At 45.7% G+C, this 17,646-nt stretch overlaps 2 protein-coding genes across 3 annotated transcripts in view; both read left to right on the top strand.

Moving 5' to 3' along the window:
• Positions 1-17,646, top strand: part of LOC147010090 (protein FAM200C-like) — a 527,036-nt gene that overhangs the window by 165,341 nt on the left and 344,049 nt on the right. The window lies entirely within an intron of this gene.
• The window catches only part of LOC147010092 (glutamate receptor ionotropic, NMDA 2B-like), a 244,428-nt gene continuing 236,905 nt past the window's right edge, over positions 10,124-17,646 (top strand). Inside the window, exon 1 of the mRNA XM_085862546.1 lies at positions 10,124-11,511. Coding sequence (XP_085718672.1) covers positions 11,089-11,511 — 423 coding nt within the window. The 5' untranslated portion in view covers positions 10,124-11,088. The remainder of the gene's footprint in view (positions 11,512-17,646) is intronic.

Here is a 17,646-nt window from a genome sequence, read left to right on the forward strand (position 1 = left end):
TAATCGTTGGAAAATTATTTTCTTACATTTGAAACTCAAAATATGCTAAAATTAACTTTTCATTCAAAACTTTTGTCAGTGATAGAAAAACAGACCGGAATTTACCGAAGATGCTATGACGTCACGTTCTCCGAAAACTTCATGAACATTCGGAAACAGCGTGTGAACAATGGCGAGATGCGAATCAGAGAGTGATTTCAGCGGCGATGAAATTGAGTGTTTTCATTCCGATATTGCCGAAGACGAGTCGGAGGATGATGGGAATTTATACTATGAAGTTTCTGGCCCTGAGCCATATAAATTTGAGCCATTTGCAAATGCCAGAAAACGGCCTATTTCGTGTACAAGTGGCAGGACTGACTGCCTGGCGGTTCACACTGACAGACTCCACCACACAGATTGGTTTGTAGATTTTCATTTTCTTGTTCGATGCATAAAATAATGTAAAGTTTGATTCGTCTGTGACTTGATATAATAATTTTTAACCCTCAAGTCACTCAAGAGTCAGAAACAGAATGAATCAATAATGGACCCAATTATATAATACACCGTAGCCTTGGCGTAGAAGTCTTTCTGACAGCTGAGCTTGACCCCAGCAAAAGTGAACAGTTAGAACAAACCCCAGCTTTCAAGAGACTGTTGTGGCATATAAATACCAAAACATGTTTCGCCTCATTGGGAAATATTCTACCAAATTTAGAAAAAAAAAAGTGGAAAATTAATCAATTTTTTACAATGGAAATGAAATCACCCAATTTGCTGATGCTGTTTAAAAAAAAGTAATTTAATCAACAATAAATTGATTTGTTGAGAGATTTTTTTCATGCTTGTGTTTTTCAGAAAGTTTATTTATGTGTTTTCCCATGTACTCTTTAAGAATACATTTCAAGGTTTTTCTCACTTAAACTCAACAATTGATTCTGTGACAGAGCAGTATCTGGAGAACTTGTCAACCAACAACTCATATTCACAGAGTGTTGATCAGATGTGTTTATGCCTTCGTAATGATCGGCTGTGAAATGGTCACCACAAATGACAAGTCTATCCAAAGAGTCCTCTTTACCCGTTTTCTTTGGAGGGGGGGGGGGGGAAATTCGCCCGTTTTGTTTGTACAAATCTTATCCACTGCCGGTGAATGTTTGATTCCTTCGGGAATCGGTGGGAGCGATTACCCGTTTTCCTGCCATTTTCGCAAAACATAACGATACACGTACGAGGCATGATGTACAAATATCCAAATAACTTTGTTCTACAATAATTCAAAATAAAAAAGGATAATGTAGACAGTTGCAAGTTCAAAAAAAGCGAAAGAACGAGACGACGTGGCGTCGTTTTGACGTTTGTTTTGGAGAATGTGGTGTCACCATCCATATATGGCACGCGGCTGTTTTTTCAACAGCCCCGAGAAATAACTTCGGAGTTAAATTTAATCAACTTTCCCAATAGTTAGGCAACCACAATAGTTTGCATCGAACTATTTAATGCACATATAATCATCTATCTATAATTCCAGCAATCTCTGTGTGTCTGTCTGTCTGTCTGTCCTGTGTCTGTCACCACTGTTTCTCGACAACCACTGGTCCGATCTAATTGAAACTTGCCAGGTATATTGCTGGGGACCTGAGTATGTGCCTTTTCAAGGTTTGATATTAATTGGACAAGTGGTTCCCAAGCTATGGCCATTTATTTACCAAACCAATGGCAGGACACGTTGCTGCGTAGGTGTGGCCGATGAAGAAAGGGCGCCATTTAGTTACCAATGACAGGACACGTTGCTTGGCGTTTTGCACCCACAGTATCTATCTTCTATCTATAATTCCAGCAATTTCTGTTTGTTTGCCTTTCAAAATGTTTGAAATTAATTGGACAAGTGGTTCCCAAGTTATGGCCAAGTTAGAGCGCGTTCCCCATTACGGGTTACAACGTACGGACTTCCAGATAGTGATTACTTACTGTATTCTAATAATTTCTCGATTTCTTATGCGCATTTATAGATAAACACAATGCCCCAATCCAGTCGTCGTTTACGAGAGCGAAGGAATGGCCTGTGTGTTTGTTCGAAATGTTTATATTTTTTTTGCACGTATGGCCACGAACTAGTCTACCTATAATTCCAGGAGTGTGTGTGTGTGTGTGTGTGTGTGTGTGTGTGTGTGTGTGTGTGTGTGTGTGTGTGTGTGTGTGTGTGTGTGTGTGTGTGTGTGTGTGTGTGTGTGTGTGTGTGAGACCGCTGTTCCGATCTAATTGAAACTTTCCAGGTATATTGCTGGGGTCCTGAGTATGTGCCTTTTCAAGGTTTGATATTAATTGGACAAGTGGTTCCCATGTGATGGCCATTTATTTACCAAACCAATGACAGGACACGTTGCTGCGTAGGCATAGCCGTTGGGGAAGAGATCCTCAGTTACCAATGACAGGATACGTTGCTTGGCGTTTTGCACTGACAGTATCTATCTTCTATCTGTAATTCCAGCAGTCTCTGTTTGTTTGCCTTTTCAAGGTTTGGAATTAATCGGACAAGTGGTTCCCAAGTTATGGTCAAGTTAGAGCGTGTTCCCCATTATGGGTTGCAATGTACGGACTTCCAGATAGTGATGACTTTCTGTATTGTAATAATTTCTCGATTTCTTATGCGCATTTATAGATAAACACAATGCTCCAATCCAGTCGTCGTTTATGAGAGCAAAGGAACGGCCTGTGTAGTTGTTTGAAAGTATTTTTTGTTGTTGTTTTTTGCACGTACGGCCACGCACGTACAGCCACGCACGTACGGGTACGCGAGAGCGAAGGAACGGGCTGTGTGGTTGTTGTTTCTGGCACGCGGTTTGAATTATTTTATTTATTTATTTATTTATTTTTTTGCACGTATGGGCATGCACTAGTATTGATAAATTTTCAGGACATGTTTGGTGACCTGCAACTTGCTCTTTAAATGCATCCCTGGTCACTTCCCTCTCCTTCGCTGGGGTCTTAATTCGCCATTTCGGCATCCTCAACAATGCCTTGAGTTGGAACAGGCCGCAATGGTTTATCAATGATAAAGCACTGAAATCTGTTTTTTTCCACTTTCCTCACTCATATCCTCGAATTTCTCATCTACATTCCTGAGAATCGCTATATACATCACTTTTTGAAGTGCTATAGTTTTCAAATTTGGAGCTTGAACCGATTTCATGCATCATATGATGCGATTTTCTACGATCTCCTCTCATGAACAAATTCAAGAATATAATAGAAATATAATTTGAATCTGGAGGATCAGATCGTGTGGACTAAATAAGTCGAAATCCGGAATGAAATCTGAAAATGTTAAGAAATTGGCGATGTTTTGTTTTTTGCGGGTATGTGCCATTACCAATCAGTTTGCTATCGCTTGCCAAGTCAGCCGTTCCTTATCAACCATTTCATTGGAGTACTTGCTTGAGTGCTTAAGCCACTTGCCAAGCACCCTACACTACCACAGTCGATAGCGGGACAATTCGTGTCCCGATTGGGATGCACAGTCGGCAGTTGCTACAAGATAGAAGTACGTACACAGCACATACAGACGTGGCACATATGGGTCGATTTGGATCTGTAAAGGGACTCTCCATGGGTGTGTGTGCATGACTACATGCTTAGTTACAGTTGCCTTGGTAGCGAAGTTTCATCCTGTACTTTATGATGATGATAGGTGGTGGAGGTTTTAACTTTTAACCTCAGCAGCACATGAGCAATCACATTTTCCTTTGTCCTCGTGACTGTTTCTAAAGCAATTGGTTATTTTATATGAATTGGGTGTACTTTACAAAAGTTATATGGTTTCTCTTTGTGAGTTTCAAGACAAAATATAATTGAGAACACCTGATGTCTGAGCCGTTCGCCATATTCACGTGTTTTCCAAATTACACAGCCAAATATTTTCCATCCGTCACATAACGATTGGCAGTTATTTGTAAAGAATACTGTTTATGCACATCTCCCTGAAACATTCATAATGCAATGTTGTTTTTATAAGTTGTTCATTGAAATTACCCCAAACCAGGGTGAAAGCTACTCAAGGTTTCTGGGTTGTATGCAGGACGTACTGTAGTCGGTAATCACACCGACTCCAACCTGCCGATTACTGAAAAATTGCTGATATCAGCCAAGCACTAATCCATATATATATATATATATATATATATATATATATATATATATATATATATATATATATATATATATATATATATTTGTATAAACACATATTTGTATAAACACATATATGTATAAACACATATATGTATATATGTGGATATATTGTTGCGAATTCGCGCCCGCCGGCGTGCGATCGGCCACGTGACTCGAATCGCAGCACGTCACCCACCGGACGGACAATTCTGTCGTGACCCTCTTGGACTAACGCCAGGAGCTAGTCACGGGTGGGCCTTTCGGCCTCACCACGATCGTGCCAATCGGCCACCCGCGTGGGATAGGGTTGTTCGCCAAACTCGACCTACCTAAGTACCCACGCGGATGGTAGACCGGGTGATCGCACCTCGCCGCAGGTCGACTCCGGAAACGGGCCGCTTAAGCGATCCGTTCCGTACTATCGGGATAACCGAGCGGTGTTATCGTCGGCCTCGACGGTTCCAATTAATTATCGGGCGTATTAAGCCCACGACGAACCCGTTACGTGAAGCAAGATGGAGATTCAAACAAAGGAAAGGACGCAGCGAAACGGGGAACAATTCAACATGCAAGCACTTTATTCACATAGACACAGAGCACACATATAGCAATTAAAACAATTATGCACAATAAGCAAATGTAATACGAAAAACAATAAAGCAACGACGACGCAGAGCTACAACCGACTAAGACCGACACACGGCAACACTTAACAGTTTTACTTCACCAGACTGGCGCCACACACACACACGTTTACACAGAACCCAAAAGAAATGGAAGTCGCGACTTCCCTGAGCGTGTCGAGTCCCTCTCCGACATCCGTCGACGGGGTCCCGCCTCGCCGCGACTCCGTGCCCGAGCGTGGTAGGCGAGTCCTCTCCTGCGTGCCTCGCGCCTGCACGTGTTGGCCACTCGACGCTACGGACCGAGTGTTCGGCGCTATCCCAGCGCGGATAGAGGGGGGGGGGAATGTGGATGGCCAAAGTCGGGAGAGGGGAATGGCGGACGCTCCTTCCTGCCAGCGGGGTCTTACAACTGCCCCACAAAAGACCCGGCCAGCGGCCACCAGGATGAGCGAGCCGGAAGACGAGAGCAACCACGAAACGAGAGCAACCACGAAGCAAGAGCATCTACCAAGCAAAAGCATCTACCAAGCAAGATCATCGACAAAAACTGCTTCGCCCGTCTCCGACTTTTATATCCTCGGAGCTCCGACCTGTTGCTCCGCCCCGTTCTTTGCTCCACCCCCCTTCAAGGCGCTTCAAGAAAGGTCTCGAAGAGAGGCGTTCCTCCTCCCTGGCCGCGTCACACCGCGCATCCACCAATCGAGCGCCAGCTGCCCTCCCCTCGCTTCTCTCCGCTCACACCAAGCGTGGAGAAGAATGGCGCGAAAAGCCCACCGAACGACCTCGTTGGGTTTTATTTGAAATAAAAGATAGAGAAAGAAAAACGACTGACTCAAAGCGTCGCAGCCCGAATGAATCACACTTATTCCCTCTAAACAACGGGTTTGGGGCTAACTACACATGTACTGAAGAGATATCTCACCTACGGGACCTGAATGGTGGTTTGCGAATTTCTACAACCGTAACAATATATTTATAAACATATATATATATATATATATATATATATATATATATATATATATATATATATATATATATATATATATATATATATACACATATATATATATATATACATATATATATATATATATATATATATATATATATATATCTTCTCCTCTTCTTCTTCTTTCGGCTGCTCCCGTTAGGGGTTGCCACAGCGGATCATCCGTATGATCCGCATAGTGATTTGGCACATGTTTTACGCCGGATGCCCTTCCTGACGCAACCCTGGTCGCCTCTTACGACACACAGGGATATGGTACACCTATTTTAACCGGGGTATACACCGGCCCAGTATACTGGTACTCATTTCGCTGACCTCGGAAGGATGACAGGCTGAGTCAACCCCCTGGTGTATTAATTCAGTGGCTCAACGGGGCTTGAACTCAGGACCTTTTGTATCCCAAGCCGCTGCCCTAACCACTGCGCCAACACACCAGGCAATATATATATATATATATATATATATATATATATATATATATATATATATATATATATATATATATATATATATATATTGTTCCGGTGCCGGTAGTCGGCCACCAACTGACCGCTCTGACGGAGCCGCAAGTCGAGTCGGCACGACCAATCGCCCGGAATATAGATCGCTGCCCGGATATGTCCGAGTCGACGGGTCCTTTGTACAAGAACCGAAATACGCCAATGGGCAGATCACGTGGGGTAGGGTCGATTGCCAATCTTCAATGTACCTAAATACCCACGTGATCCAACTACCGGGGTATTCCACCCTCAACGGAACTCGTACGGAACAAACTGCCGAGGCGAGCCTGTCCCATGCGCGATTCCGAGCGGCTTAATCGCCGAGAACCGTCGGTCCAAATGTCCCCCTTTTACGGCAAACCAACGGCTTTCTAACTCCCAACACACGAAATGCTCAGTCAATGAAAGAATCGACGCGACGAGCTGAAAACATTTAACAATTGGGGTATTTATTAATAATAATGGGGAACTAGGGAAGCACGTAAGAGCAGAACTATACCGACTATACGAAATGCAATGCAAGGATTTGCAGCACACAAAGCACTTAACAATTTCCAACTTATTCGATGGGCCCACGGACACACGTACGCACACACACACACACCCCCAAGAAATGGTGGCTGAGGCCTTTAATAACGAGCTCCAGCTCGGAGGACAGATGAGCTGAAACCCAGAGCCTATCTCGAACCTCTCCATCTCGTGTGGTCTTCAAGTTGTTCGGACCCAGGCTCCAGCGAGAGCGAGCTGGATCCAATCGCCGTGAGCCGCGATCCTTCCCGAGCTCCCGCGAATCCTCCATGCTTCTCAACACGTGCTGGTGAGACGAGGCGCCGATCCTTCCCGTCGATGCGTCGCTTCCACGAGGAACCACCTCCAAGAAGAGATCGATGAGTCGCACCAAGCCGGGAACCAAACGGAGAACGAAGATCTCCACGAACCACGAAGAAGAAGCCACCACTCGCAGCTCGAGTCGAGCAACCGGCTTAACCCTCTTCCAAACAAAGCAGCTCTCCAAAAAGTCTCCACCCGAGCCAAGCCGTGGTCGAAGCTCTACTGAACAACTCCTCTGCAGAAGCAAAAAGCTTCCGAAGGCCTCAACCCTAACCCAAGCCAAACAGGACCTGAAGGTCTGCTGAACGACACAGCCCTCAACTCCGAAAACGAACAAAGAAAAGATCTCCTCTTATCCTTCTCCACCCCCTCCCCCATGCCCGGCGTGATTCATGCCCTCGTGATCCATCCCCCGCTCATCCACGAGTGGGAGTTGTTGACATCATGAATCACGGGACGGCAGGGATCTTCTTCCTCTTTGCAGAAAAGGGGGAGGGACTTCTCCATTGTTTCGTTCCCTAACTATTAAATTGATCCGCAGCGCATCTAATTGATTTCTGAACATTTAAACAATGGGAGGTGAGCTATCTGGGGAACAAGCACTTATCGACATAGCTGACGAAAGGAACCTGTATGTTGTGTGCAATCGAATTCCAAATTCATAACAATATCGATAGATACATATGTATCTACGTATATACATATATATGTATTTCTCTATTTCTTTCCCTATATCTCTCTCTCTCTCTCTCTCTCTCTCTCTCTCTCTCTCTCTCTCTCTCTCTCTCTCTCTCTCTCTCTCTCTCTCTCTCTCTCTCTCTCTCTCTCTCTCTCTCTCTCTCTCTCTCTCTCTCTCTCTCTCTCTCTCTCTCTCTCTCTCTCTCTCTCTCTCTCTCTCTCTCTCTCTCTCTCTCTCTCTCTCTCTCTATCTCTCTTTCTCTGGACGGTGATTATATCCGGATAGTGTTTGTCTCAGGACGTGCCTGGGTCTCTATACAAGCTCTACAAGACGTGTCTCTACAAGCTGAATGGTAATGGAATACACCCCTTCTCAACACGTCGATCCTCTCAGTGGACAAGATTTTAATATTTTTGAGGTTTAAATAAAGAATAGCCTTTTCACTTCCCTTCTTCACACTCTGCAGCAGTTTCATCAAGTCCTCTTTACTTTCTGCCCACAGAGTGTAGGTATCATCAGCACACCAGAGTGGTATCATTAGGTTGTTGATACATCTTCCTCCAATCCCGACTCCAGCCTCTATGTCATCCAAGTTATATTTTTCATCAAAATTATTGTAACCACAAATTAATCGTTCTATTCCGTCCAATGATTATGGCATAATGACAATAATATTTTACATGGGGACTGGCAGGTTGGCCTTGAGCTATGCACACTCTCCTTCAATCTGTCTCGTTGAGGTTCGAATCCCGACCCAGCTGTCATCCCGGTGCTTCACAGACAGGGTGATTCATCAAAGTGTGCCATTTCTTGGATAGCTGTTAAGCTGGAGTCCCCTCTGCCAGCGTTAGTTGGTGGACTTTAAAGATCTCACAGTGTCCTTCAGAGTAGGTGAGCTATCTGTTCATCTTGAACAAATTACAAATTCCTTCCTTAACCTCAGTCGAACGTCAGGCCTGGCCAGCCGGTTAGTGAAAGACTTGGGCCAAGCTTCCCACACAACGTGGGAGTAACCGTGGCCACTAAACAATAAGGATATTAACAAACCATCCTCCGCATGATGTGCACATACACGTGATCCCACTCCCTCCTCCTATCCTCCCTGGTTGCTTTTGCAAGAATAAATCTCTGACCACCAATCGAATAATTTTTTGTTTGCAAATCAAAACATTTTCCACCTTGTTTCGAACTCAGCAAGAGGTTCTACCTCTGACCATCTTGTCGTGTAGCACTCTGTAATTATTTGGCCGGTGGGTGCACAACCAGCAATGAGTACATAAAACATTCATTGATTTAAGAGATCAGGTGTCTCTCTCTCTCTCTCTCTCTCTCTCTCTCTCTCTCTCTCTCTGTCTCAGCACTCTCTCTCTCTCTCTCTCTCTCTCTGTCTCTCTCTCTCTCTCAGCTCTCTCTCTCTCTCTCTCTCTCCCTCTCTCTCCCTCTCTCTCCATCTCTCTCCATCTCTCTCCATCTCTCTCCATCTCTCTCCATCTCTCTCCATCTCTCTCCATCTCTCTCCATCTCTCTCCATCTCTCTCCATCTCTCTCCATCTCTCTCCATCTCTCTCCATCTCTCTCCATCTCTCTCCCTCTCTCTCTCTCTCTCTCTCTCTCTCTCTCTCTCTCTCTCTCTCTCTCTCTCTCTCTCTCTCTCCCTCTCTCTCTCCCTCTCTCCCTCTCTCCCTCTCTCTCTCTCTCTCTCTCTCTCTCTCTCTGTATGTGTAGATCAATTAAATTATTTAACTGATCAGGATCGACAAAACAGACGTGGGTGTTGACAGCTGGATGGGCTCGAAGCCATCCTTAACCAAGACGAAAATGGTTTGAACCAATCCTTCCCCAATCCCCAATCCCCGTTGGCCGGTTCGACCGAAGTTGATCAAAGCACCTGCTCATGGATCCAGGACCCAATGTTTGCATTGTTGGTGAAACGCCCTCTTGCGGTGCCAGGACGGAAGGAGTGCTGAGTCGAGGGCTCAGAAATGTCCGATAGCGAGTTCAAGGATTGCTGGTTTTGGGGGCGATGAGATGTGTGGGAACCAGTTTGCATGGCACGTGGACGCCTCGTGCCTTTTCTTTCCCGCCCAAAATGTCTGCGTTCCCACCGCCTCCTCCACCATGGCACGAGGACTGCCAAGCGCCGAGGAATGTGCGCGGGCATCGCATCTCGCAACACCTGCAGGGGGCAGTGCACGAGTCAGAGAGAAATGGTCGGTTGGGACGGGGTGTCTACACCGGAGGGTGGGGGTGGTGGGGGTGGGAGGGGTTCGCGTGCGTTCTCGGCAAACGCAGGTTTCATATTGAGTTTCTCCAAAGCGGGCGCTCCTTCACGCACTCGGCGTGGACCGCGTACGAGTCCTTTCGGAAGTGGACCGCGTCGGACCTCCTCAATGTGTCATCTCCGCAGGACCTGCTCGGTTCTCCTGAATGTTGGACCAGCTTTCCCGTGGACCGGTTCGCTGTCAGAGATCGACGAGAAACCCTGCTCGACTGACTTGGTGTGTTTGGCTCATGGGTGTGTGCCTGTGATGTTGCATTTTCCCAAGCCCTTGACGTCAACGTGACAGGTGCTCTGATTGCCAAGGTACCACCTTGCTTCGGTGTCCGTCACCGTCCGGGGTTGGTCTCGTGTTCTGAGACCTCTCGTGGTGATGAACTTTTCCTCGAACGCGCCTCAGGTGTTCGAGCATGCACGGCCAAGCGTGCGGCGGATGATGTAAGGGATGAGCGTGCGTGCTGTGGTCCCTCGGAACGGTGCGGAGCATGCGGGGCATGAAGGTACGGCCTCGTGAGGGGTGGACGTTGCGTGACCATAAAGGTGATGTGGTGCGGAAGGACAAGGTGCATCGGGTGCACGAGCATCGCGTTTGCTGCGGTGTGACCGGCCGTAGACCGTGAGTCAAAGCTCGGAGCGAGAAATCCCGGTTTTAAGGGAGGGGGAGCGGGGAGGGAGGCGATGTGCGAAACACAGCACCATGATCGATGTGCCTGCACGTACCTGGCGTTTGGATCCCCTCGGAACACCAAGGTTCTAGCAGGTCTTCAATGTAGTTCTTCTTCTCTACCACGTGTGCAGCACGCAAGACCCTTTGACCGAACTTTGTAATCTTTGACTCGACAACAGCAGCTTCAACGACCCCTCCCTCCCCTCATCCCCAACCTGTAACCCGACGAATCAAGCGCCCATCAAGACCCTAGGGCTAAATACTGTCCTACTCCCCAACCCCATCTTGAGACCGTCCCGAACGCTTCCAATTGTGTACATGGGCCCATGACCCTTTGGGTCCCATGAACCTGCGGTGCTGCGCACGGGCCATGCGCGCCCGGTCCGCGCTGCTCACCACGCTGCTCCTCGTGGTCTTACCCCACGCTCGCTCTTCGGCAGCGCAGACGGTCCGCCTTGGTCTACTGCTCGCCGGCGATGACCAGCAAACTATCGGCGATTCCATGAGCGAGGTGTTCTCGAGTGGAGACCCTCGAGCTTCTCCGCTGCTCGTAGATAGCAGGCGGTTCGGTCTGAACGAGACGAGTCCCTCAGCGCTGCTGAGGCTGGCGTGCCGATTCGTGAGGGAAAGGAGTCTGGACGGTCTGGTGTACGCGGACGCTGGGGGACGGCGGGACACGGCCCAGCTGCTGGACCTATTATCGGCATACACCGCACTGCCTGTGGTGGCAGTGCACGGCGGGGGCACCGCTCCGCTTGTGCGCAAGGTAAGCGCGGGAAAAAGAATGCGCGGTCACGTGACCGACTTCGCGGACCGTGTCCCTCAAGTTACGGCGTCCATTTTGCGAGTTTTGACTCGTTCGATTGCATCTCCACGTCCCATCCGTTACAGGTAGAAAAATCGACTGTTAATTATCGGAGTTAATGAAAAATTTACCTTCTGGCATCAATTTACCCGGTTTTCCACAAACATTTTCTTTATAACCATTATGATTTCAGCTTTTAACTCGATGATTTTGATCCGATCTTCGTAACTCTCCTCAGGAGTGATGCAGCTATCCCTGGCTGATCTCCTCAGGAATGATGCAGCTATCCTTTGATGATCTCTTCAGGAGTGATGCAGCTATCCCTGGCTGATCTCCTCAGGAGTGATGCAGCTATCCTTTGATGATCTCTTCAGGAGTGATGCAGCTATCCCTGGCTGATCCCCTCAGGAATGATGCAGCTATCCTTTGATGATCTCTTCAGGAGTGATGCAGCTATCCCTGGCTGATCTCCCCAGGAGTGATGCAGCTATCCTTTGATGATCTCCTCAGGAGTGATGCAGCTATCCTTGGCTGATCCCCTCAGGAATGATGCAGCTATCCTTTGATGATCTCTTCAGGAGTGATGCAGCTATCCTTGGCTGATCCCCTCAGGAATGATGCAGCTATCCTTTGATGATCTCTTCAGGAGTGATGCAGCTATCCCTGGCTGATCTCCCCAGGAGTGATGCAGCTATCCTTTGATGATCTCCTCAGGAGTGATGCAGCTATCCTTGGCTGATCCCCTCAGGAATGATGCAGCTATCCTTTGATGATCTCTTCAGGAGTGATGCAGCTATCCCTGGCTGATCTCCCCAGGAGTGATGCAGCTATCCTTTGATGATCTCTTCAGGAGTGATGCAGCTATCCCTGGCTGATCTCCTCAGGAGTGATGCAGCTATCCTTTGATGATCTCTTCAGGAGTGATGCAGCTATCCCTGGCTGATCCCCTCAGGAATGATGCAGATATCCTTTGATGATCTCCTCAGGAGTGATGCAGCTATCCTTGGCTGATCTCCTCAGGAATGATGCAGCTATCCCTGGCTGATCTCCTCAGGAATGATGCAGCTATCCTTTGATGATCTCTTCAGGAGTGATGCAGCTATCCCTGGCTGATCCCCTCAGGAATGATGCAGCTTTCCTTTGATGATCTCTTCAGGAGTGATGATCTCCTCAGGAATGATGCTTTCCTCAAGTGTGATGATCTCTTCAGGGGTGATGCTTTCCTCAGATGTGATGATCTCCTCAGGTGTGATAATCTCCTCAGGTGTGATGATCTCCTCAGCAGTGATGATCTTATTAGTGATGCCTTCCTCAGGAGTGATGATCTCCTCAGGAGTGATGCAGCTGTCACTAGATCATCACCTCAGGAATGTGGTGGTCTCCTCAGGCGTGATGATCTCCTCAGGCGTGATGGTCACCTCAGGAGTGATGATCTCAGGAGTAATGCAACTGTCCCTGGATGATATACTCAGGAATGTGATGATCTCCTCAGGAGTGATGCTTTCCTCAGGAGTGATGATCTCAGGAGTGATGCTCTTTTCAAGGGTGATGATCTCCTCAGGAGTGATGCAGCTATCCCTGGATGATCTTCTCAGGAGTGTGATGATCTCAGGAGTGATGCTTTCCTCAGGTGTGATGATCTCCTCAGCAGTAATGATCTCCTCAGGTGTGATGATCACCTCAGGAGTGATAATCTCAGGAGTGATGCAGCTATCCCTAGATTATCTCCTCTGGAGCGACAATCTCAGGAGTGATGTGGCATTCCCTGGATGATCTCAGGAATGTGATGATCTCCTCAGGAGTGATGCTTTCCTTTCCTCAAGAGTGATGATCTCCTCTGGAGTGATGCAGATATCCCTGGATGATCTCCTCAGGAGCGACGATCTCAGGAGTGATGTGGCTATCCCTGGATGATCTCATGAATGTGATGATCTCCTCAGGAGTGATTCTTTCCTTTCCTCAGGAGTGATGATCTCAGGAGTGATGCAGATATCCCTAAATGATATCCTCAGGAGGAATTTTACCATTACCATTGTTTTAAGGAACACATAGTTGAAAGCCAACCTCAATTTTACGTACAATTCCCGTATAAAGGTAAATTGCACATTTCATGACTGAACTATTTCCTTCACCAGAGGAGAGGGTATTGCATTTGGATTCATTTGTTTGTTTGTCTGTTTGTCTCTCTTTGTCCGTACAGAACTTTCGTGTTTTTTTCAGCAATTGCATATTGGATTGAGAAAAAAATTTCACCATAGATGCGACAACTCATGTGGAATGTTTTAATGATAATTATGACATCATAGGTCACGTTTTGTGGCAGCCACATTGGAAAAACCAAAAACTTTTGGACCTCTCGATCTCTGAAACTGCACCAAGGAAAAAAATTGAAACTTGGCACATGGCAAGCACTCCTCACGGGGAATGAGTGATTTTTTTTCTGACGTCATAGGTGCCTTTGTTATTGACGTCATAGGTGCCCTTGTTATGACGTCATAGTTGCATATTATGTAGAACGCTTAATCCGATCAGTTTGAAATGGTTGAGGATCATCTCAGGATAAATTGGTCCACAGGAAAAAAAAAATGATGACGTCATCAGTCCCATGATTTGGCAGCAATATTGTTTATTTTTTTTAAACCTTCAAAAATCTTCTTCTCTGAAATGGTTAAACAGATTGAGGCGAAATGTTACATGCATGATCGCCCATCCATGAGGAACAAAAGGTTCACACATATGATGTCACAGGTCACATGGTTTAGCAGCCATATTGGATTTACCCTAAAACCCTCAAAAAAAATATTTTCCAGAACGGCTGGACAGATCAAGGGGAAACTTCACACAAATGTTCACCAATCCATGGGTGTTCAAGTTTGTTCAGGGAAAATTGATGTCACATGGTTTGGCAGCCATATTCGATTGAAGAAAAATATTAAATAACGTTTTCTCTGGAACCACTTAATCAATCGACGTGAAACTTCACATGATGATCTAGTAGTGATTATGAATGCATGTTTTAAATTTCAACTTGATCAGGCACATGGTCTGGCAGCCAGAATTAATTAATACTTTTGATCTGGGTTCTTTTTGTTCTTTTTTTTTTGGAGTAAGGCTCACTTGGCTGTGCCTGGATGGGTTTGAAGGTAGAGGAGTAGAAGCTGAAATGTGAATCCGATCCACGTTCTTCCTGATGACTTCATCTTTGCTTTTTGCTTGTTCTGGTTCCTGCTGATGACTCTAATGCAGCACTGTACCTATTTGGTCTTCCATTTGATTTGAATTGAATTTATTTTCAATACCATTCTGAATTCAATTGAATAATAATTTTTAAAAACGTTAAGGGTCAGGGTCAGGTGTCCAATCAAAGTGGGGTTGCATCAAAGCAGGGCGTCTTGGTACCCGGTCATCACTGCCAGCAATTATAAAGTAGCAGTTCGAGTTATGTCTCATATTAATTACATAACACACCAGTGTACAAACCACACAAAACACAGAACACAAAACTACACAAACACCCACACAAAACAAGTCCTGGCGAGGGTCTGCAATCTATGATTGCTCTTTTTCTTGTTCCTTGTGTTTTTATTCCTGACAGGAATTCCCACGAATTTCCTGGTTCTAATAACATTTAAAATGTGAAACAGGCTCTCCAACCATTTTTCCACTTTGTATGTACTTTTTTGATAAGTGTGGCACTTACACAGGAACAAGTCAGAGGAACTTTCACTTGCGAAGGGTACCCATATCGGGGTCAGGGGTGAGGAAGGACTTTTAGAAGAGGTCCATGTCGGAGTAGATGAAGCGAAGGAACGGCGACAAAAAATCAAGGGATGATACAACTCCAGGGCCGGATAATAGGCATCCTAATGCATATGAGGAGGTGGTAGAGCAGATGAGCGAGGTGTTCGCAGATGCCTTCAATAAGTCAATGGAGTCAGGACAGGAGAATAGACGACTTTTCAAATTATGTAATCTGCCCCTGGATGCTCGGCTCGCAAGCGCAGAAACCCCGAGTAATGAGGTCAATCGGGGCAGCCTGGACGCGCAGAAAGCGACCTGGACGTGTGTCGAACATTCCACATAAGGATTGCAGCATGGAATGGCTCACAGAGCTTTTTAGATCCTCGTGGAGGATCTCTAAGTCTTCCTCACGCTGTTGTTCTTCTGCTTCTTCTTGTGGACTTTTTTGTTTCACAGCCTACAGTTTTCATCGAAACTTCCTGAAACTTGGCATATATATGTAAAAACACCCTGCGCAGACAGTAACCATCTCCGATTTTGAAAATTCCTCCTAGAAAAAAAGTTATGACGTCAAAATATCTCCGCAAATGGAAATCGCCTAAAAAATTATCTCCGAAACTAGGCAAGCTTTTTGAATTCTGTTTGTGGGAATCGGACAGGGCATTAGCAGAGATGAATTACCGCACATATGATACATCACTATGACGTCATATCAATTTTTATGACGTCGTTCCTATTTTTTGACATTTTTTTGTTTCACAACCCAGAGTTTTCATCAGATCTTCGTGAAACTTGCCATGTATATGCAGAAAGCCCACGCGCAGGCAGTAACCATCTCCGATTTTGGAAATTCTTCCTAGAAAAAAAGTTGACGTCATAATATCGCGCGAATGGAAATCGCCTATACCATTATTTCCGAAACTAGGCAAGCTGTTTGAATTCTGTTTGTGGGAATCGAACAGGGCATTAGCAGAGATGAATTACCGCACATATGATACATCACTATGACGTCATATCAAATTTTATGACGTCATTCCTATTTTTTGACATTTTTTTGTTTCACAACCCAGAGTTTTCATCAGATCTTCGTGAAACTTGCCATGTATATGCAGAAAGCCCACGCGCAGGCAGTAACCATCTCCGATTTTGAAATTCTTCCTAGAAAAAAAGTTGACATCATAATATCGCCACTAATGGAAATCGCCTATACCATTATCTCCGAAACTCAGCAAGCTGTTTGAATTTTGTTTGCGGGAATCAAGCCGGGCATTAGCACAGATAATAATTTATCGCAAACCTGATACATCACAATGACGTCATATTCGTTTTTATGACGTCATCGTTAAGAGGACGAGGATCTTAGCTCATTTGAGCTTGTTTTTTTTAAAAAGCCGAAAATAATTGGAAACATACCTGTGAGAAAGGCGTGTATGTCCGCACAATGAGAGACTTGGAGAACTTCTTGATCAACTCATGCAAAAAGTTGATATAGTGCATCCCGAAGTGCAAAATCCACTGATGTGGGCTTGTGAAAGACCGAAGGTTCGTAGATGGGACACATTCTCCCCAAACCATCGTGCTTCTTCACACTGATGGGAAGGTCATATCCGGGGCTTGTCGATGCACAGGGTGAGATGAAAATCACGATATTTACTAGTCATCATGTTTGGGAGGAAAGGTGAGTGTGGAGTTGTATGGGCTGTGCGTGCCGTTATAAATGTATCTTTGATTTATTTGGTTCCAAGGCCATAAGAGAAATTATACTCGATTTTTGCATCTGTTAGTGAAAGGAGAAGGGTGTGTGTGTGTGTGTGTGTGTGTGTGTGTGTGTGTGTGTGTGTGTGTGTGTGTGTGTGTGTGTGTGTGTGTGTGTGTGTGTGTGTGTGTGTGTGTGTGTGTGTGTGTGTGTTTTATAACCACAGCTGCCGCGAGCAAGTTGTACTAACAGACAGGGTTTGAAATTGCTACTTTAAAAGACGATTTAAAACACAGTTTCGTTGCTGGTAACTGCAGGTTAAGAGTGTCCTACAAGCAGAACTGAGGCGGTGTTAACACAAACAGCATGTGTGCAGATTTTGAAAGCCTCGTATTGGAGAGTAGTAAATATAACATCATTATTAGCTCACCTGGACTTAAGTCCGGTGGGCTGATGTGATTGAGCAGAGTCCGTGAGTGAGTGAGTGAGTGAGTGAGTCAGTCAGTCAGTCTGACTGTCTGTAAACACTTCAGTCATTATCACTTGAACCAAACACACAGTTTTGATGAAACTTGGCCACAAGCTTCATATCTGACGCCTAACGAAGTTGTATTGACTGCATCAAAATCTGCGCTCATTAAGGGGTCTATTGGGGTGGG

The sequence above is a fragment of the Eptatretus burgeri genome, chromosome 17, assembly GCF_056783735.1.
Source record: "Eptatretus burgeri isolate ZD-2024b chromosome 17, Ebu_testis_v1, whole genome shotgun sequence".
Taxonomy (NCBI): Eukaryota; Metazoa; Chordata; class Myxini; order Myxiniformes; family Myxinidae; genus Eptatretus; species Eptatretus burgeri.